Here is a 20861-nt window from a genome sequence, read left to right on the forward strand (position 1 = left end):
GAGCTCAGTCCGAAAGTCCGTTGCAATTCACCCTTAAAGTTTTCAAGTGAATATTTTTGAACATGAAAATAGGGGAAGGAGGCTAATTAAATACGTCTTTATTATGACGGCAAAGCAAGCATCTGACCAAGCTCGGGCACAATCTCACCGCGCCGCTCCCCAGAGGAACTATTCCTGCCAATTCGCGCCAGCAGGAGCGGTCTGAGGATAACTCAGCTTCCTGGAGTGTTTTAAATGTCCCGTTTGTTTTTACATCGGTTTCATCACGACCCCACCAAATCCCCAGGAAAAAAAACCCCACAAACTGCTCCTGAAAGCTCAAAGCGCTGCGATTCCCGAACAGGAAGTGAGCAGGAACACCCCAGCGCTGGCTGGCGCGGCCTCGCCAGCTGTACCCCAAAGCGCTGTAGCTGTGGCGCAGCCTGTGCACCTGCGGGAGACGGAGGACGAGAGCTCTCCACATTTAGAAGCACGAACACAAAAGCAGGGCGTGGAGAACGTGAGACTCAAAAACAGCGGCGTGGACGAGCGGTCGGGGGACTCTGGGCTCGTAAGAGCAAGACAGTTCGCTCGTTGTACCCCGCAGAGCGACGTGCCGTTTTCATGACCTCTGTGGAGAAGCTGCACAGTGCAGCTCGTATGTACGTTGCTTTGGATAAACGGATCGGCCAAATAAATGCAGGACAACATAAGAGAGGAAACGAGGGGAGTTCGGCCCCCATCTGACTCGTTAAGTTTGCGGATAGATCACGGATCCTCCCCTGAAGATGCGATGCTTGGTGCTGACTCCTGTCTCCCGGTGTGTGTGGAAAGGCTTGTTTATACGGTTGTCGGTGACGTCTGCCCGTGCTTCGCTGTTGATTCGGGCGTTTGACTACATCATCGTACTGGCGGTTTATAAAATGCGTCAGCTGTTGGGGCGATGATTTTGGAGGAAGGGAAGGAATTAGGTTCAAAGCTCGCCACTTTCCTGCTACACGTCCGTTTCAGGTGCGCATGCAAAATCTTGATGTGTCACGCCGGGGAATGATTAGACTTCTCCTCCGCCATTTCCCATTTCTGTACAGCTTCGCGGCTGCTAAGACGAGCATCTTTAACTTTACATTCAAGACTCCATTTGAGGCTTTCATGACTTCGACTGCAGGCAGACTGTTTTCCCTGCTCGTTGGGTGTTGTAGCAAACGCAGGGCCGTTTCTTCATCTGAAAGCCGACACAGTCAGTCACAACACCCCCCGCTTGCCTGTCTTCGGAAAGAGCAGGTAAAACCCAGCATTGCGCAACCCGCTGATCCGACACACAGGGCCCTCCGAGCGAGGCGCTGCAGGGGCAGCTAGAGGGGACCTCGCTCCTGTGCGCCCTTCCTTTCCCGTCATTTCCCATTCGCTTCGCACAAAGAGCAAACAGGTTCTCGATTTACGACGTGCAAGCGCGCAGGTGGATCACGCTGCACTGAGTCGGTCTCTCTGTGATCACAGCTTGTAGAATCTTCCCTTGAAACGGTTATTTCCCTCAGACAAGACACCGGCCGGTTCCCCTCAGTTCGGTCCAGCCCTGGTCCCTCAGGGCCAGTCCAGGTTTTCTATACTTCTCTTCATGATGCACCTGCAGAGCCGATGTCTGGAGAGGACCTGACCCTACAATTACAGACTTACAACAACAGCAGCCGGCCTGCAGGACAAGCAGGTCCTCCAGTCGTATTGAGGGGAGCGCGGTATCCCTACAGCTCATTTTCCACCGTCAACAAAAACCGTGGACCAGTCAATACTTCTGCTTTTTCTCCCTCTGCTGAACAGTGTAGCACATTCGTGCAATTCTTTCTCAGCAAAGCACATCATATTGAACAGCAGCTGTTGGACGCCCGCTGTCTCTCCTCTCGCGCTCAGTCCTGCTGTCACAGAACTCAGTCTCTCTTTCTTGCTGTGGATGTTACACATGTGACCCACAGTCTGTATCCTGGACCACATTCCCTGATCCACCCATTTCCTAACCACTCTATCCCAATCAGTGTTGCAGGGGAGCCAGAGCCTATCCCAGCAAGCAACGGGCACAAGGCAGGGTACACCCTGGGCAGGACACCAGTCCATCCCTGGGGGAGACAGAGATACACACGCTCAAACCAGGGCCAGTCTTCCCAGAAGTCTTTGGATGGAGGGAGGAAACAGGAGCACCCAGAGGAAACCCACAGCACTCAGCACTCAGACAGCACTCCAGGATAGGAATCGAACTCGGGGCCTAGAGCTCTAGAAGGATGCAGTACTAACCACTGCATCACTGTGCCTCCATTCCGAGATCATGTGGGAAATGATTTAGGGATCACAGGTCCAGGTGCTGGGAGCCCTACAGTTTAGTACATATATTCTACCCCCCTGGTCTGACTATTCGACATCATGAACTGAGGTTTCATTCCCGAAGTCCGGATCAGAGAACCCTGCTGTGGTTTCTGTGTGACATGCAGATGCAGCAGAATGTTTTCAAGCTTCAGCTGACCTGTGACAAGCCTGACCTTCTGCTTACTGCCTCTCGGCCACTGCTGACTGGCTGGCTGACTGGCTGACTGACTGACTGACTGGCTGACTGGCTGGCTGGCTGACTGGCTGGCTGACTGGCTGGCTGACTGACTGACTGACTAGCTGACTCACTGACTGACTGGCTGACTGACTGGCTGACTGACTGGCTGGCTGACTCACTGACTGACTGACTGACTGACTGACTGACTGACTGGCTGACTGACTGACTGGCTGGCTGACTGACTGACTGACTGACTGACTGACTGACTGACTGACTAGCTGACTCACTGACTGACTGGCTGGCTGACTCACTGACTGACTGACTGGCTGACTGGCTGACTGGCTGACTGACTGACTGACTGACTGACTAGCTGACTCACTGACTGACTGGCTGACTGACTGGCTGACTGACTGACTGACTGGCTGACTGACTGGCTGACTGACTGGCTGGCTGACTCACTGACTGACTGACTGACTGACTGACTGACTGACTGACTGGCTGACTGACTGGCTGGCTGGCTGACTGACTGACTGACTGACTGACTGACTGGCTGACTGACTGGCTGGCTGACTCACTGACTGACTGACTGACTGACTGACTGGCTGACTGACTGGCTGGCTGGCTGACTGACTGACTGACTGACTGGCTGACTCACTGACTGACTGACTGGCTGACTGACTGGCTGGCTGGCTGACTGACTGGCTGACTGGCTGACTGACTGGCTGGCTGGCTGACTGACTGGCTGACTGACTGGCTGGCTGGCTGGCTGGCTGGCTGACTGACTGACTGACTAGCTGACTGACTGACTGGCTGACTGACTGACTGGCTGACTGACTGGCTGACTCACTGACTGACTGACTGACTGACTGGCTGGCTGGCTGGCTGGCTGGCTGACTGACTTCAGCGCTGCTCTTGTCAGTTTGGAAATTAAACCCTTGACTGAAGCTGGTACTTTTTTTTTTACCCACTGTGGGCATCTGGAGCTCATGTGAGTAACGTCTTACAGGGGCAAGCCGGCAGAGCCCGCCGCCCGGTGTCGAGCCCCACAGCTGGTGAGGAGCACACGGCTCTCCGCGTCACTCGCGAACGGTGCTAGGGGGACACGAGGCAGCGCGCGGCAGGCGTGGCGTGGAAAGCAGCTGGGGCCTCGTGTCACAGCCACCCGAGTTCTCGTGCGGCATCGACCCGAGGCGAGTTTCAGGGAACATCGCGCTTGGACACCGCGTTCGGCCCGTCCTGCGGTCGTGTTCTGCGTCGTGCATGTAGCCCGACAAGCTGACAAACCCTTTACCCGTTTACACTGCAATCCTTTGTTTTTTCTTTCACTGCGAACTGAGATGGCTGGGAAAAGTATCCATTGTGATCGGTTCCTCTGTTTTCCCACTGTTCTGAAACCTCCGGGGGCGGAAACGAGGGCGTGATGCCCCCTCCGGGAGCCCGGACGCACGCAGCGCCCGTCGGAGCCGCGCTGCTCGCGGCCGAGCGGTGCAGAGGGATGTTTTTGTCATGTTGGCGTCCCCGCGGAGTGGGGCTCAGCGCGCGGAACAGCTGTACGGGCGAGGAGAGAAAGAGGATGTCTTGAATTAATTAAAGGAAGCTTAAGGACGGGGCCAGGTGGGTTCTCAGCAGAACCGAACAATGCAGGTGTAGGAAGAGGAAGCGCACGGGGGTTCTCGCCGGGGGGTGTATGTGTGTTGAGGGGCAACAGAGCCCCTCGTTATGTTTCTCGCGAACTTCCTCTGCGTCAGCGCTGACTGACGTCATCAACACCCACTCGAGTCGCGTACAATGACCGCACACAAACTGGCGACTGAGGAGCCGTCGCCTGTACCGGGGGGGGGGGGGTCTCAGCCCTGGTCCTGGGGACCCCCGCACTCGCTTGGTTTTGTTCCACCCGAGAGCCCCAATAACAGGTCTAATTTAAAACCCTTAAATCGTTTCAATTTCTAGTCCTGTGAAAGGTGGCCTTTTAACTGTTGCAGTTCTGAAATACGTTTTTTTTTCCGAGCTTTCGAGTAGGTACACAAACCCAATCACGCACGTTGGCACTGGCACCAACACGTCCAGGGGCAGGAACCCCTTTTCCCCTAAGGCAGCCTATTGAACCCCGTCGAGGGTGTAGTCTTTGTGGCTGACGGTTTTACACTGTGGGGATCTACAGGTGTAGCTTCAAGAGGCACACAGCATCGGAAAGTCCCCGTTTTCATACCGGTGTCTCTACAGGTGTTTTTCGGTGTCACTCTGTCCGAGCCCTGGAATGAACCACAGCATCTAGAAACAGTAACGCGAGTACACTGTGCTCTGAATTACACTGCGGTGATCTCCTCTTGAGCCTCTTGCTCCACTGCTCGAACAGCCCCGGTCCCCGCTGGACTCTCCTGCCTGAGCTCCTGCAAACTCATGGGTTAACGCTAATGGGGTCTGCAAGCCGTGCTTCTCATTTAAAAATAACCCTTAACACTAAGCCGAGCGAATGCTCTCTCAGTTTCGTCTCTCCGTGTCCTAGCGGGTGCTGAGCCCTGAGTGGGTTCTCCTAGGACACACGCGGGCAGTTTTCATCGGTTGTGTTAGAGCTCTGTTCTGTAAACACACACACACATACAGTGTACTGTATGTGCACATTCGCTGAGCGCCTTTTCCTCTTTTCTCAGAAGCCGAGCCCTTGGCTGCAGCAGTCCTGCGTCTGGCCTCCGACCCCGCGCGAGACGAACGGAAACGACTCGTCAGGCACGCTGCGCTCGCGAGCTTCCTGTTAAATAACCCTCAGCGACGCGGCTGCTCGCACCACCAGTCGGCCGCGAGACGCCGAGCGCGGAGCATCTCCCACCGCCCCCCCCCCCGGCCCTCCGTCAGCTGTCGCGAGGTAAGCACCCGCCTGTTCACACCGCGCTTCTCAGACCCCGGCCGCGGCGCTGCAGCGACGGCTGACGCGCTCTCGGGGGTCGCGGCTTGAGGGAGGAGGTCTCCCCCGCTGTTGGACAGCGGTCCGGTCCGGTCCGGTCCGACGGCACGGGAGTCAGCTGGGTTAGAGCTTTAATTGGCTTTGATTCATTTTAATTGCTGGCTGAGACCCGTGTGGGGGCTTTCTGAGCTTCTGAGCTCAGTCTTCGGATACAAAGCAGACCGGTCCTCCTCCAAAGGACCCGGTCCCAGCCGTTCTGTCCTCAGACGGCTGGTCCCTACTGCCTCCTGCAGAGCTCGGGAGAGAGGCGCACGGAGCCGAGCTCAAGCCCAGCGCGTCCAGTCAGGAGTGACCCCTGACCTGGGAGGGGTGACTGTGGCAGAGGGGCAGGAGTAATTAAATGGCGAAGCCCCGTTCTTCATAGCCAGCTAGGCTCCAGGCGGGTTGAACTGATTAACGGCTGGGCAGGATGGGAAACCCGGGGAGGGGGGGGTCGCTGCACGAGCGGGATTGAGACTCTTCTCTTCGGCAGGGGACTGTGGGAGTCTGGGAGGCAGTGTGGGAGCCGCCAGCTGGGAGGTTTTTACAGAGTGATATTTCTCGTGTGGCACCTGATCTAGTGTCTCAGGTTAAGATGCAGTAACTTTGAGCTCCTTATCTGTGGTTCGTTATTCTCAAGATATAGATCTATATTTATATATTTTAAGTCTGTGTGTGGCGTGTGCAGGCAAAGAGTGACTCATATCCTGTTTTGTCCCGTAACATCTGTAAAGAGCCTGGAGTGGTGACCTAATCACTGAGGAATTCTTGGGTCAGATTTTCACAGAGGTCACCAATATATCTGTATCATAAATCTGATAAAGTTTATCACAACAAAGCAATACAAGATAAATGTAGGGCCCAATCAAACCTCATTCATCTATCAATCACTTCATCCAGTTCAGGGTTGCGGGGAAGCTAAGGGCACAAGGCAGGGTCATCCTGGATGGGGAATCTGTAAATCACAGGGCAGACACACACCAGGGCCGGTTTCCCAGAAGCCCTTTAACGGACCTGTATGTCTTTGGACTGTGGGAGGAAACCCATGTGAAGGGGGGACAACATGCAAACTCCACACAGAGAGCACCCCAGGTCTGCAACTGAGCCCAGGGCTCTGACGCGGGGAGGCGTGCTGACAGGCATGCATCAAACACCCCTGCATGGACTGAGTTACAACAGTCATTTTCTAGCAACGTTGTGGGATGTGGAAGAGTTGTTATGCCTTTGCAAGTGGGCTAAAAATAGGTCACGAGTGAATCAGCTTTTCCTGCAAAGTTTTTTTTGGGGCCTGCTCAAGTTTAACACATTGATACCCAAGAGAGGCTCCTCGATTGCTCACTGGGGCTCACTGGGCAGGACTGTGAGGAAGGACTCGGGTCCCAAGAAGTGATCCGCTCCTTCGTCTGCGTGGTGACTCAGGTGCTGGCTGGAGAGGTGAGGCTGCGACGAGCAGTTCAGCACAGCAGACGGGGATGAGCCCCTCAGCCGTGACGCGAGGAAAGGAAAATGGCAAAGCGAGGAGGCTTAGACAGCAGCTGGGGCGATGGGTGCCTGAAGGCTCCCACGACCTCACGAAAGTTTAAATTTGCATTTTCACTTTTGTGACTCACTCTACCACGAATTCATCGGCTTTGCAGTATTTTCCTGCAGTTTTCATCATTCTTTATCATGTGCCTCTGCTGCATCTCATGCGTCACTGAGGTTTACTGCTCTGTACTGTGCTTTTACCCTGATTTCACTGGGCTTTACTATGCAGTACTGTGCTGTTTTCCTGATCTCACTGGGCTTTACTGTACTGTGCTGCGATTTTGTTGTACAGTGTTCTGATTCACCATGATGAATCTGTCCTTTACGACCCTCTGCTTTGATTTTACTCTGGTAAGAGTCATCAAGGTGTGTTCTTTCTGTGCATGTGTGCTTCAGCCAGGCTGTCTAACCCCTTGGCTTCCTGATGTGCAGCTTCTCACCAACCGAGAGCGCGAACAGAAACAAACAGAGAAGTGGTTTTGCCTTTGTCTGCCTGCTCTGCCGTGCTGCTGCTAGACAGGAACTGGAACCGAGAAGCCCACTTCTGGTGACAGAAGTCTGAGCTCGCTCCAGCACATGCGCAGGGCCAGGCACCCAGGCAGCCCTGATCCCAGCCCTGTCCAGGCCAGTCTCTTTAACAGTCTCTTCCCGGAGGCTGGCTGCTCACGTCCGGGTCACTTATCACCGTGAGCAGGTGTCGGGGCTGCTGCAGGGCCCCTGGCCAAGTTAAGCAGTTCAGTTGTTCTGCAGTTTGATAAGGTCTGAGCTCCGTTAATCGTCACCTATTAAACGGAACAGGCAGCTGGGTGGTGGGGGAGACCTGGAGTTTATCAACAGAGACAGACTTGGAACGGAGTCTGTTTGCTCAGCTTCCAGGAGGGGCTAAAAAATAAAGATCCCACCTTAAGAAAATAGTTTGGTTAAACCTTTCAGCCGGGTGCATAGAAATGAAGGATCTCAATCTCTCGGGGGAAGGGCCTGATCGCTGCGTCAGTGTCAACACCATTGCCAGTCAGCCATTCTGGTGGGATGGGGGGACGGTAGGCAGGAAGCTGCTCGCAGCTCACAGCTCTGTACCAGGCCTGGCTGCGCTGGACAGTTTGTACCTTGGCTGACGTGAGCGGATAAGGATCGCTGTTGTTCTGGGGCTCTTTCGGTTTAGTCTCGACGCCTGACCTGGGAGAGCTGGTGCACGGAGATCAATCACCCCGGCCTGCGTCATCCCATATGAGGGATCACAGGTATATTCCCATGAAACGCATGAAGTGAAACTTTCCCACTTCATTTTCCCCTTACGTGCACCTTGAGACTCGGGGAGTTTGCACAGGCTAGCTGAAGCCTTTGAAGTCAATGCCACTGTTAAGGGAAAGGGGAATCTGTGCTTCCACGTTTTCCAGTTTGGACTGGTCAGGCTGATCCATTGAACTGTCAAAAAACCATGACCTGTGGTTTTAAAAACAGAGGGCGATGGGGGGGGGGGGGGTACTTCCCATCTGGAACTCCCTTCTTTCAATCTAGCCTGAGTTGGCTACTGCAAGGCACGTTCTGTCATGTTCTCTGTGATGCCACGTTTGATGTCACCATAGTCTGACATCATCAGCACTGAGGTAAGTCACACTTCCTGTGTTTTATTTTTGGGGCTTCAGAAGAAGGAAGTGGCTGGCAATTTGCTTATCTGTCCTTGTTCCCTCATGTTTCCAGTGGCTGCAGTCGTTCAGAAGGCGTGTCACACCCCCATCTTGTTAGAATAGCTGCTCGTCTCAGTGGATTCAAAATATCCCATAACATCATGGTCTCCGATGATTGTGGGATCAGTTTTTTTTATTTTAGGGCACAAAGCAGATCTCGTAATCCCAGAGAGTGGGGGTGGGGGCAGTTTGCTCCATTTGTTTTTTATATTTAGAATTATCCAATTATTTATTTTTTATATTATGCCCAGCTCTGAACCTCACAACCGCACACAGGAGATGATGAGGGAAATCATCCCACCTTCAAGCCACACCCACACGCCCCTTTGATGCATCAGCCCCCCGCTAGTGAGCAAGGATCAAACCTGGCAGAGTATCTTTAGTGGGGGTCTGAGGTCATTTTTGTTTCTCCTCTCGGTCAGTAGCTTCCTAGACCTTAGGTGGACCAATCCCCTCCCTCTGTCACCAGTGACTCAGTACCCGTTGCATGACTTGGCTGTTTTTCCTCCACACTCCCATAGCACAGAAGAAGAGCCTCTTGTTTTGCTGTCCTGAGTCAAGGACACCTCATTTCGCCTCCAGTGTAGACCATCTGCAGTGGTCCCGACTTCTGCATGATTACAGATGAAGATTTTAAGACAGTCAGGCCTCACAGAGCCATATCTCACTTGCTCTTTCCATCTGTCCAATGGAAAACAAGTGGAACTACATGGAGATGCAATAAAACCTGCGAACAGGAGCCACTTTTTTACACAATGGGTGGTGGGAGTATGGAACAAGCTACCCCAGGTATTTTGTTGCAGCTGATACACAAATTTCTTTCAAGAAATGGCTGGATGAAATCTTTCTTTAAAAAAGACTTCTTGTAGGACACGTGGGGATTGCTGGATTGGATTGCTCAGGTACTGAGCTCACGAATGAACTTAGATGGGCCACGTGGCTTCCTCTCGTCTGCAACTCTTCTCTGTATGTTCTTGTAAGCCCGTCAGTTAAGAGGTGAAATATTGCAGCCCCTGGGTTGGGAATTTCGTTCAGCTGTCCTTTATTTTTCCAGTGAAGAGCAGTAAGTGCAGATCAGGCTAAGCTGGCCTTTCAGAAGCAAGGAAAGAGAGATGCAGGGGAGTCTTTCAGCAGAGGCTGTCGCGGTTTTTAATGGGCGGGTATCTTCGCGGGTCAGACTCGAACCTGCTTCCTGCTGGATGGGCTTCAGAGTTTCTGGGGGGAGGAGCTGTGTTGTGGAATACTGCAGATCTGTTTGGAGATGTATTTGAGTAGATGGGTCTCTGGTGCTGGTTCGTAACTTTGGGCCTGTAACTTATGTATGGTTGCTGGTCAGTTGAATACAGATGCTTGTTTTAAAATCTGTCATCTTTCTATCTCTGTCTTTGAATGTCTGTATGTGTGCCTTTATGTTGGCCTGTCTGTGTGTCTGTGAGTCAGCCTGTTTGTATTTTGTGTTTGTCTGTCTATGTGTCTGTCTGTCCAGATGAATACTAAAGAGCCAGTGAGCTCTGACTAGTTCTTCTTCTCACATGTATAAACACTGATCTTATCAAGCTCATGACAAGTGAGAGTCAGCAGTTCGGGCAGAAATGGGGGTGTGTGTGTGGCTTGTGTGTGCGTGTGTGTGTGGCAGGCTTCTTCACGGGACATGATGTTCTATTGCAAGAGCTGAGCTGCAAGGAACAACCAGTTAGATCACATTACAACGTCTGGTTTAGTCCCGTCAGCACAAATAAAACCCCAGAAGCTTCGTTCGCGACGGCGAGAGAAAGGAGGAAGCTGAGGTCAGCTCGGAGCTCACTGTTTCAGGACTGTAGGAGGCTCAGACACGAGAGCGGACCCTCCGGTTCGGCCCAAATGGCTCGAGGGGTAGGTGTTAACAGCGTGCGCAGAGATCTACTCAGATCTGCTCTCCTGCCGACTGGATTGCCGCCTGTGCACAGCGGCTGTGTGTGGAGGGTGCAGCATAATAGAGCATCTGAACAAGGGGTTTTGGAATATGCTCTCGATTACATATGGAAATAAAACACGAGAACCAAGCCGAGACGCGGATCTCCCCCTCTGGAGCGGCCTGACCCTGCTGCCCTGCGCTCCGAGCCCCGGCTTTGTTTCCAGCGCCGGGGAAATACTTCCGAATTCTCGTACTCGAGGAGTCGCCCTCCAGCCCGGCCCCCCTTCCTTCCAGGGGAATTAAAAACGCTCCAGCGTCGTCACCGCGAGCCGTCCAGTCGCGGGGCGGAAGGAAGCTAGAATACAATACGGACGAGCTGCGGCGCGGCGGGGTCTGGGTGGACATCTGTGCCAGTGGGTTTGGTTTTGGCGGGGAGGGGGGGCACTTGACAGCCCACTGGCCTCTCCGCTCCTGTGCTAAGCTAAGCGGAGGAGGAAATGGATTGGATTCCAGGGTATAAAAATATCACAGGAGCTGTTTTTTTCCCATTTCTTTTACTGATTATTACAGAAAACGTTGTGTGAGAAAGAAAACATCTGTTAAACAGCTGTCGGCCGGCAGTTTTTTTTAGTTTTATAAGCTGCTACTGCAGGGTCCTTGATTTACTGCCAGCTGTGTCAGGCGGTGTGGAGTGTGCACTCACAAGGGCGGCCCATCAGGCCTCTTCTGCAGATCCAAGGGGACTAGAAACAGGAAGCACTTCCTTTTGCAAAGGGTGGTGGGAGTGTGGAACAAGCTGGGTGGACTGGAGCAATGGGGTACAGTACCTCATTCAAGGTACAAGAGCAGTGTCTGCAGCTGGCGCTCGAACCCCCAACCCAGGCATGAGTCCAGAGACTTACTCACTGAGCTACACTGCCCCCTGTTAATGGATGCTCCTGTAGCTTCACGTTAGATGTGTGTTTGAGGCAGATGTCTGGACATCTGAACTTCTTTATTGTCACAACTTGTCTATGTTTGTAGCAGAGTGAAAACGTTTCACAAGCTGTGTCTTTCAGAGTTTGGGTATGACGTACTGTCCATTATGTGTTAGTACGGAATCGGTAAACATCTTTTGTTGGACCCTATGATAAAGTGTCACGACTAAATGTACAATCATGTATATTTTTTTCTAAAATTAACCTCCTTCCCCACCCCCATGAGCCATCGAACCATGCTTCCTGTGTTTTCAGAGAAGGGCAGTAAAGTTCCACTTCACTGGACAGTCCCAGTCCGAGGTGTCAGATTTTAATGATCTTATCTTTTCGGGACATTGGGCGTTTTTTTGCCGAGCTCTGCGGAAACAGGGCATCGTATATCATCTCCGAAAAGAATCCTGAAGCTCCGGTTTAGATTTCTGACATGCAGACAGGATGAAATTGGGAGAAACTGGGGGTGAACAGCTCTGTCAGCGCAGTCAGAAGAAGATAACAACGGTTTGGCCACGTCCTGCTTCATTACACTTCAGGACACTTCATAATTCAGCTCTTCTGTTAAGAACATGAGAAACGTCACACACAGAGGCCATTCTTCCCTTGTAGCTTGATTGGTAGGTCGTGGGAAAAAAGATCCCCAGATCTCATCCAGCCTGGATACTTGAGGCCAGCTTCAACAACATGGATGGGCAGCTTGTTCCAGACTCCTGTAACTCTTCTTGTATAGAAACACCTCCAGTATCTTCAGTGCTCGGCTTTAAATGCACTTCCATGTAGATTCAATCATCTTTCTCCACTGCAAAGAGGGCAGCTGGTCCAGTAGTAAACGTACAGGGTGTGTTGTACTAAGAGCCCAGCTGGCCAGCAGGTTCCCAATTTGAGCGCCTCAGACTCTGCTGCTGATTCACTGAGTTTCCCAGAGCAAGCTACTAAACTCGATTGTGCTCCGTCCTTCAGACCAGACATCAGACTGAGTCAGTGGATCTGCCTCAGCAGGTGTCTGTGTTGTAGTTCAGCCAGTCTCTAGGCTTGTCTGTGGAACAAAACTGCTGGGGAATCGCAGTTCCACCTCTCCTCAGCACTCCACTTCCTCTCGTCTTTCCTGTGTGCGTGTCAGCTCTGTGCTTGTAAAGTAACGCATGTGATTCAGTAAGGAGGTTTAAAACCAAAGTGTCGCAGTTATCAGCTACTGTGCTGGAGGCTTTTCGGAGGTTGAGCTGACAGCCTAGTTATCAGGAGGTTCTTTGTTCAAACCTTGAGCTATGCCACTAACTCACAATCACCATGAGAGTTAGTGATCATCTTGTTGTTATTGATGCCACAGTCTTCTTCAATTAGTCAATCATTTATTTACTATAACACCTTTTTTAAAGACTTTATCACACAGTGCTTCACAGAATTATGCAGCAGCTGACAATACTGTACAGAACTAGTGGACTGTGTGGGCACTGAGGAGAGGAAAACACCCCAGTGGGAGAAACCTCTGGGGTCTCAGGCCCAAAAGCTGCTCCCCATGAGGTAATGAGTTTGTGGTGCATTATTTACAATAATATATATACAATATCTGCAACTTCAAGGGTTGGCATCCTGCTGTCCTGGGTTTTCCTGGTGAGGTAGCTGAAGTTTCCTGGTTCTGCCATCTTGGGATGGCAATGGGATCCAGGCAGTGATAACATGGAAAGTTTGTTCCAGTAACTCGGTGTCAAATCATGATTTTATGTGAATAAAATTATGTTACACTAAATGAATACATGAATAGCCTTGATTTGAAGGGTGAGACCATAGGGGCACTTTCTTATGTTGCCCTGGATTCGAGAATCTGTTCGGAACTGCCTTCCACTCTTGGTCCTAAGTGTGTGTCCTTAGTATCCTGCTTTCCTAGTAGCACTAGAATTGTTTGGGTTCCCTTGGCCACATGATTCCAGGGCACTGGACATTGAATTGTCCACTCTGGTCCAGGCCAATGCAGCTTTTTCTGCAGCCTATCAGCGTGCCTCTCAAAGCAGCAAGTATTCCTGTTTCCCTTTGCGACTCTACAACTCCTTTTTGCTTCTGAAATGACACGTCCATAGCTGGGCTCTTGAGCTGCTCTGCTGCATTCAGGGTGCAGGCTCACCTGCCCTGTGATCCAGACATTTGCCGATCTGTACTGCTCCTTGGTGATGCGTCAGCCTACAGAGCTCTCTCACGGGGCTCCACGGTGATCTCTTGGCTTGCAGGCCTGTCAGTGATGTCAGAGAGGGACGTGCCTGTCCTCCAATCGGCAGAATGCTCCTGCAGAATGCTGTGGGTGGGGCAGGTCGGAGGAAGGTAAACAACATTAAAATGCCAACGCTGGTTAACAAGGTTTCTCTTATTCCCAGTGTTCCAAGATGTTCCGATTGCTGGTGCTGTGTCTGATTCTGGGAGCAGTGGGTGAGTATTCGACTGCAGGCAATTTTCTGTACTTTCTAGACCAGGGGTGGGAATCTCTAGTTCTCAAAGGCAGGGTTTCTGCAGGTTTTGTAATTATTAGGCTGACATTTTAATCCAAATCGACTTACATTTGCACCCATTTATACAGCTGGGTATTTTACTGGAGCAGTTCAGCTGAAGCACTTCGCTCAGGGGTACAGCAAGTGTCGCACCTGAGATTTGGAGCCCTGATCCATATTGCTACCCTGTGTACGTTTCTTTTCACTTCAGTCCAATAACATAGGCCAGTAGGCTGTTTGTACTTGGTGTTCCGTAAGAGCATGAGAGGGGAGGCCATTCCTGCCTCCTGCCCCCAGTGTTAAAGGCACTGCGCCATAGTCCGCCCTTAGCCGCTCTGGTTTGTGGTGTTGCCCCCCGATGCACGAGCCAGCGCCGACGTGACACGGGGGACTCACGCAGGAGGGGGAGGGACTGGATTTGTTCCGAGATTCTTCTTTACTGAGCGTACAGTGTCCAACTCTTCTTCTTTCCTTTTTGGTGCAGCATCCGGGGAGGAGTCTTCTGGGGATTTTCCAGGTATGTACAGGGCTTCAGCTTCTGTAGGCCACCGACTTCCAAGATGCCCAGATATATGACTAAATAAATTCCAAATAAATCCTTTGGTGCAGCTGATCTGGGTCCAGATAGACATCTGATTCGCTCTGGTCTCTCCAGCTTTCCTGTGATTTTTCCCTCCACCTTGCGTACTGGACTAGGGGTATGATTAGAAACTGCAGTATAATGAAAGACTGGTTATCAGTGACCAAGGTGGTGTTACTGTAACTAATATGATGCATATAAATATATTCCACTAGAGAAAGCAAAAAAAGATGTTTAATAATGAGATTATTTGGGTGTGTGAGAATGTCATCCTGACACTTCAAATCTGCATTCAAATTTCCAAAACCTTAATGTTTGTGCTTCATATTTCCTTCTCTTTCTGCCCCTGCTGTCCTGTTGCCTGTCGGTGTATCCCTTCTGAAGACGATGAAGACCTGTTTGCTGTTGGTACGTCTGCAGCTATTTTATAAGCCTGTGTTCTGCTGTGGGCACAGCTGGCGACATCATAGTGTGGTGGCAAGTAGGCCACCCGCGATCAGATCACCCGCTTGAGCACGCGTGCTCCCACATGACGCTCACGTTGTACAGACATTATACACACACCACGTCCACACTGGGCTCGCTTCATTATCACACCACACCCACATTGTGCCAGTGCCACACCCACATCATGTCACGCCAAGATAATACCAATGCCACATCATACTGACACCATGACCTGAGTTTCTCAGAATGTGCTTGGCAAGCAAAGAGCAGGACTTGGAAGGCTGACCTCTCAGAAGGACGACAGGAGACCTTATTCCAGTTCTCCCAGTATTAATCCATTTTCTTTGTGTGCAGCGAGCGGTGTGGGGCAGGAAAGATTGAACACCGAGATGGACAAGACAATAGGACATAATCCAGAGGAAAAGGAAGGTGAGGGAAAAATGTGCATCCCTCTCTCTATCCAGATGTATTTATCCGACTCTCTTATTAATTCACTGCACATTTACAGTGCAGCAGTGAGGAACCTCACCTCTATCTCTCTTGTTCTCTCTTCCTTTCACACAGGGGGACACACCACCATAATCATCATCGCCGTGGTCGCCGTGGCGGCTGTGGCCGCGCTGCTCATCGTAGGTACGTCAGTCAGATCCTCTTCCTCCTGACGCATCTGACCGGCCCCTCCCCTCTCCTCCCCGCCCTTCATCCCCTTCAGAATGGTTCACTAGACATGCAGCAAACCAGGGTATCACAAACTCCATCATGCTGCAAAAAACTTCAAATGAAATGAAGCCGTTTTAGACACATTATGACTGCCTGGATGAAAGAGGAAAGATGTTAAAACACAAAATATGATCAAATGTGTTATTGCAGGAACACTGAATTCTTCCCCAACCCCGCTGTAGTGTGGCCAACATATATGGCTTCCTGTGCTTTGTATAGTTATCACACTAGCTCAGCTAAAGACAGATCCCCTTTAGTAAGAGGAACTCATGCTTTCAAGGTAAATTTAGTGCTTTTGCCCTCGTTACTTCCTGCCTCTCTGCGATACTGCGAGTCTGGACAAGATGAGCTACTGTTTCCTTGTTTGTTCGTTGTCTGTGACCGAGGCTTCTTCCTGTCGAGAGGAGAAAAGGCTGAGATTGAGCATTGTTTCTGGAAAGTCAACAGAACCTTCAAAATCAGACTTAATGTCTCCAACGTCCCAGTAGCTGAAAACCTGGAAAATGTTCCAAGTTTACATAAATGCTGAAATCTGCCCTAAGGGTTCGATTAGGTAAGAGAAGAATAACTGGCAGGTGTGCAGTAAGTGCAGGGGGAGGGGTACAGGATACATCCCAGGACAGGAGTGATGTTCCCTGTGAGAACCACACGCCAGCACCAGGGAGCAGAAACTGTGGTGGAGTAACAAACTCACACCGATTTCTGTTCTCGTTTCAGTTGTGATCCTGGCGAGACGTCACATGCTCAAACAGCAGCAGGGGTAAGGAGGGCACCCGATTGTCCTACTGGCCGTCGTGCACAGTCCGGGGGGGGAATTAGGATACCAGGGTCACAACGGGGCCGAAAAAGGCAAACAGAAGCCCACAGAAATGGAAATGAAGAACAGCAGGCAGGAGAGATAAAGAGAGAGTGCCGAGTTTAAAAAAAAACCCCAAACGAATCATCCCTGAGAGGAGGCATACCGGCCAGACCCGTCGGGTAACTAACAGCTCCTCGGAGCTGCTGGCAGCCTGCGGCAGCGTCAGTCACCCAGACAAAGCCTCTCACTCAGCAAGGGGATCACTCTACCGCCCCCCGAGGGGGAGAGCTGCCTGATCTTGCAGAAGGCAACGGCGGTCTGGTCGTTGCTGTGAGTCATTTGCCCCGAGGAGCGGCCCGACCCAGGACAAGACGCCACACGCGCTGCTACACCTGTTGAGCGGGGCGTGGATCTCGGGGCCCCGCTCCACGCGGAGCTGTGTGCCTCACTCCCGGAGAAAATGAACCCCGTGCCCCGGCGACACAGAGCTTGTTTGCTTCGTGCTGACAGTGTGCCCGGGGATCCGCCTCCACAGCTTCAGGCATGCTTCCTCGTCGGAGGAGCTGTCAGCGGGCCAGTGGGAATTTTTCTACGCCGTCGTGGCTCATAGGTTTTATTTTTGTCTCGAGCTGATAAGTCCCATTGTTTGTTTCACGGCCTCCACGTGCCGGCACGCCTGCCTGACGAGCTGCAGGTGAACGAGGTCATGCGAGAGAGAACAACCTTCCCCGCCTCAAGGATGACCCATCAATCCATCCATCTTCTAAAGTGTTTTACCCAGGATACAGCCTGGACAGGACAGCAGTCCATTACAGGACACACAGTCACACCAGGGCCAGTGTTAGGGTTAGGGTTAGTATCTGGACTGTAGGAGGAAACCCACACGAACCCAGGGAGGACGCGCAGACTCCACACTGACAGCACCCCAGGTCCAGGATTTAACCCTGATGCCTAGCACTTCGAGGCAGCGATGCTGACCACTGCACCACCGATCACACAATCCATTTTCCTCTGTTTCCAGAGGGAGGGAGACTGTCCAAGACAGACGTGGAGGCCATGACAAAATCAAGTCAAGTCAAGTCAAGTCAAGTCAAAATCAAGTGTCTTGAAAGATGGGAGCTTTTCTTCCAAAGGGGGGGGGGGTGCGCTGCAGCTCCAGGGGTAGCCAGCGCAGGTTGTGTCTTGAGAATCCTCAGATGTGCTGAGCCAGACACACACAGCCAAACTGATGTCAAGCTGTGCAGCAGCACTCTTATCCACTTTGGCACGAAGCACATCACCTCTAAACGCACAAATACCTCGACAGGCAGCCCATTTTAGAGAGGACTTTCTGGCCTGTTCTGATGCATGTTTCTCTCTCTAGGGTCTACACCGTGCCAGCAGAGCAGGGCCAGAAACCTAGCGTCTGAGGGGATTGAGGTTCAGCGCTTCCTGGGGCAGGTGCTGGTCTCCAGGACAGGGCTCCTCTACAGAACAGTAACTCCAGGACTTTCCCATTCCTGTTTCTCTATTTCCACAGCCCCTGGCACAGGAGCTTAGCAGCCACATTTCACAAACGACACTTACCAAGTGTGTTACGGACATTCACACAGATTGTAGCCCCACAAAGAGGAAACTGATGAACGTTTCCAAAAGTCTTCAGACGCGAGGAGCCGGGATTCTGGTTCCCGAGAATGAACGTACCTTATTTCTGGCCAACACCGTCTCGCCACCCGCTGCACTGATCTAACATGGCGCCGGCATCCAGTCCAGCTCGGCCGGAGCTTCTCTTTCCCGGCGTCCTCTCGTTCGCGTGCCGGCGGGAGAAAATCCGGCACGCGCCTCTCTCCACGGCAATTTAGGCAGGTCCGGCGTTGCCCTGTCCGAATCTTGATTTTTTTTTCATTTCCGGGTCAACTGCTACAAAAACAACCGGGGGGTTTAAAACAGTTTCCTATTGTTATGGGTTTTTTTTTAATTTTTAAAAGTCGGGAATGGTTAAAGACTTCACCAGGTTGCTATGATCATGTGTCAATATGTTTCGGCATATGAGGGGGTGTTTTAATCTGGATTTGCTCTCGCCCAGGTAGCTTTACGTACACACCCACAGAATTCCCAACACCCACGCAGATCGATACCCGAGGCTCGTAAGAAGCTGCAACGATTTTAATTTAGCAGGCAAAGCTAAAAAAAAGCGCTGACGATTAGAGCTGGTCTTTTAAAAAGCGTCAGTCGACGACTGTCATGAATGTATCGCTTTAAGAAAATATAAGCCGTTAGCCCTCGCATAAATGGCACGTTCAATTTACAGTAAAGTACCGCGAAATCACGGTAAAAACATAAAATAGAGCGGAATGTTTCAAATACAAAGCACACGAAAGGGAAACACCGAACCACCAGACCCGCCTCTCTCAATAGCTGGTCGCTGCCATAGCCATAAGTAACAGCGCCAATTAAAATTAATTATTCTCACGGACCGCATTTGGCCTAATTGGTTTCCAAAAGAAGAGGAGGAGAAGGGATTACTGGTGCAAAAAATGGTTGAGAAACTCCTCCAGGGAACACGGGTCTTGGCTGTTTTTAGAGGTGTCTCGGGCCTGCACCTCAATCGTAAAGGGGGCGACTTGTATATAGCTCGGAAAAAAGCCTAAGAGTGCAATACTTCAGAGTTGTTTGTCTTAATTTGACTGCTGCGCTGAAAAGGAAAAAAACACGATGAAATAAGCGTTAATTATGTATTCCCGTGGTGTTGAGGGTGACATCCTTGTTTTTAATCTATACAGGAATTTTTTTTCTTGTAGTGGGGGTTCTTAGTTTAATTCGGATTTGACAAATTGACGACGGGACAACTCTGGGAAAATTCACACAGCCGTGTTTAGAAGCACTTAATGAGACGGAAACAGGGTCGCATTTTTTAAAAAAAACGTGGGAATCCTTTTAGTTTAGAGAGCAGACGCGATCATTTCAATGGCTGGAGGGTTTGAAGCAAAAAGAAAAAAACATCTCAGAGAGCCCCTTTCCGCTTCTTGGTGTCGGAACAGCCGGCGCGTTCGCTGCCTGCTCCAGAAATAGACGCCTCTGTGAAAGCGGAGCTGTGAGGGGAGTCGCTCCTCGGTCAGGGTGTTTCGTGTTTCGCTGTGTGAAACCAGCGGATATTCACGTCTCGGGTGCTTTAACCTGGTTTCGCAGTCACCCGCGGATAACTCAGGAGGAGGAGGAGAGCGAGCATCCTCGAGACCGTTAACTTCCCCGCCGCATGCTCGTTTTGAAATGACGAGGATTTAGTCGGGCCCCTTGCGCAAATCCATTCCAGCCCTTCTTATTAAAAACCCAAGTCGTGTTTCAGTAGCAGCACTGCAGCATAACGCCCTTTGCAAATCGAGGAATCACACTGTGCCTGTTTTTTAATCCTTTACATGCTCGTAACACGCAATGCACATGTATTTTGTGATTGTTTTCTAAGAGCTTTATGGAAGTATATTAATTGTGGTACCTTTATGTGTATCAAAAAACACTTGGCCTCTTGGTATTTTAAAGCACGCTGGTCTTAATTTTGTATTTTAGAAATAAAGAACTAAAAACGTTTTACTAAAAACTTTTTTGGGAATTGCCTATAACATTGTCTTTGAAATATAACTTTTTTATTAGAAATGTATAAACCGGTTCAGGGATAATCGTCTGGGCATGAGTTTTTAATAGGCTTTTTATGTAAAATTTGATTTACGATGTTTTTAAAAGGGATATACTTTTTTGTCTATTTTGAGATGCACGTATTTGTGACTCATCTAATGTGGTGTTAAACAGCTCCACCTAGTGGTGATGTGTAATCAGCACTACTATAATTGCAGAGCGGCAATAAACTAAACGCTTAGAATAAAACCACTTCGTATTTGAGTCGTTTTAATTAGTAATTAAAATATATTATTACGGTGTAAGATAAGGGTACATATCCTGTCTATAAATAAATAAAACTATCTTTAAAATTGTTTGATTCTCATTGATGGTATACTACTTCTACTTTACTGATTCAGAGGTAACTATAAAAAACAAAGTCAGCAATGTAAAATGACAAAGGAACAAGTAGAGGTTTATTCCCTGCTGAAAAGAGAAGAAAAGAAACACAATATTTCCACTGTGGAGCCTTCTTTGGGTGTGCTGATGCAGCTACCTACTTGAATGTAAAATGACAGTCCAGTGTACTGTAATCACATGCAGTGAGATCATGATAAAAGTACAGTACAGTGCAGTAAAGCCCACTGAGATCAGGGTAAAAGCACAGTACAGTTCAGTAAATCACAGTGAGATCAGGGTAAATGCACAGTACAGTGC

General features: G+C 50.6%; 1 protein-coding gene across 7 annotated transcripts in view; it reads left to right on the plus strand.

Moving 5' to 3' along the window:
* Nucleotides 1–20515, plus strand: part of LOC148814922 (uncharacterized) — a 23546-nt gene extending 3031 nt beyond the window's left edge. For 6 of the 7 annotated variants that reach the window (XM_088905224.1, XM_088905226.1, XM_088905230.1 and 3 more), the window contains 8 exons: nucleotides 5161–5372; nucleotides 13897–13948; nucleotides 14492–14524; nucleotides 14972–14995; nucleotides 15389–15463; nucleotides 15599–15667; nucleotides 16472–16514; nucleotides 17917–20515. In XM_088905224.1, coding sequence (XP_088761350.1) covers nucleotides 13906–13948; nucleotides 14492–14524; nucleotides 14972–14995; nucleotides 15389–15463; nucleotides 15599–15667; nucleotides 16472–16514; nucleotides 17917–17962 — 333 coding nt within the window. In that variant the 5' untranslated portion in view covers nucleotides 5161–5372; nucleotides 13897–13905 and the 3' untranslated portion in view covers nucleotides 17963–20515. Of the gene's footprint in view, nucleotides 1–5160; nucleotides 5373–10177; nucleotides 10538–13896; nucleotides 13949–14491; nucleotides 14525–14971; nucleotides 14996–15388; nucleotides 15464–15598; nucleotides 15668–16471; nucleotides 16515–17916 lie in introns of those variants that run through there. The other variant, XM_088905223.1, reaches the window with a different exon arrangement.
* The last annotated feature ends 346 nt before the right edge of the window (nucleotides 20516–20861 follow it).

Source organism: Atractosteus spatula, chromosome 25, assembly GCF_055471065.1.
Source record: "Atractosteus spatula isolate fAtrSpa1 chromosome 25, fAtrSpa1.hap1, whole genome shotgun sequence".
NCBI classification, from domain to species: Eukaryota; Metazoa; Chordata; class Actinopteri; order Semionotiformes; family Lepisosteidae; genus Atractosteus; species Atractosteus spatula.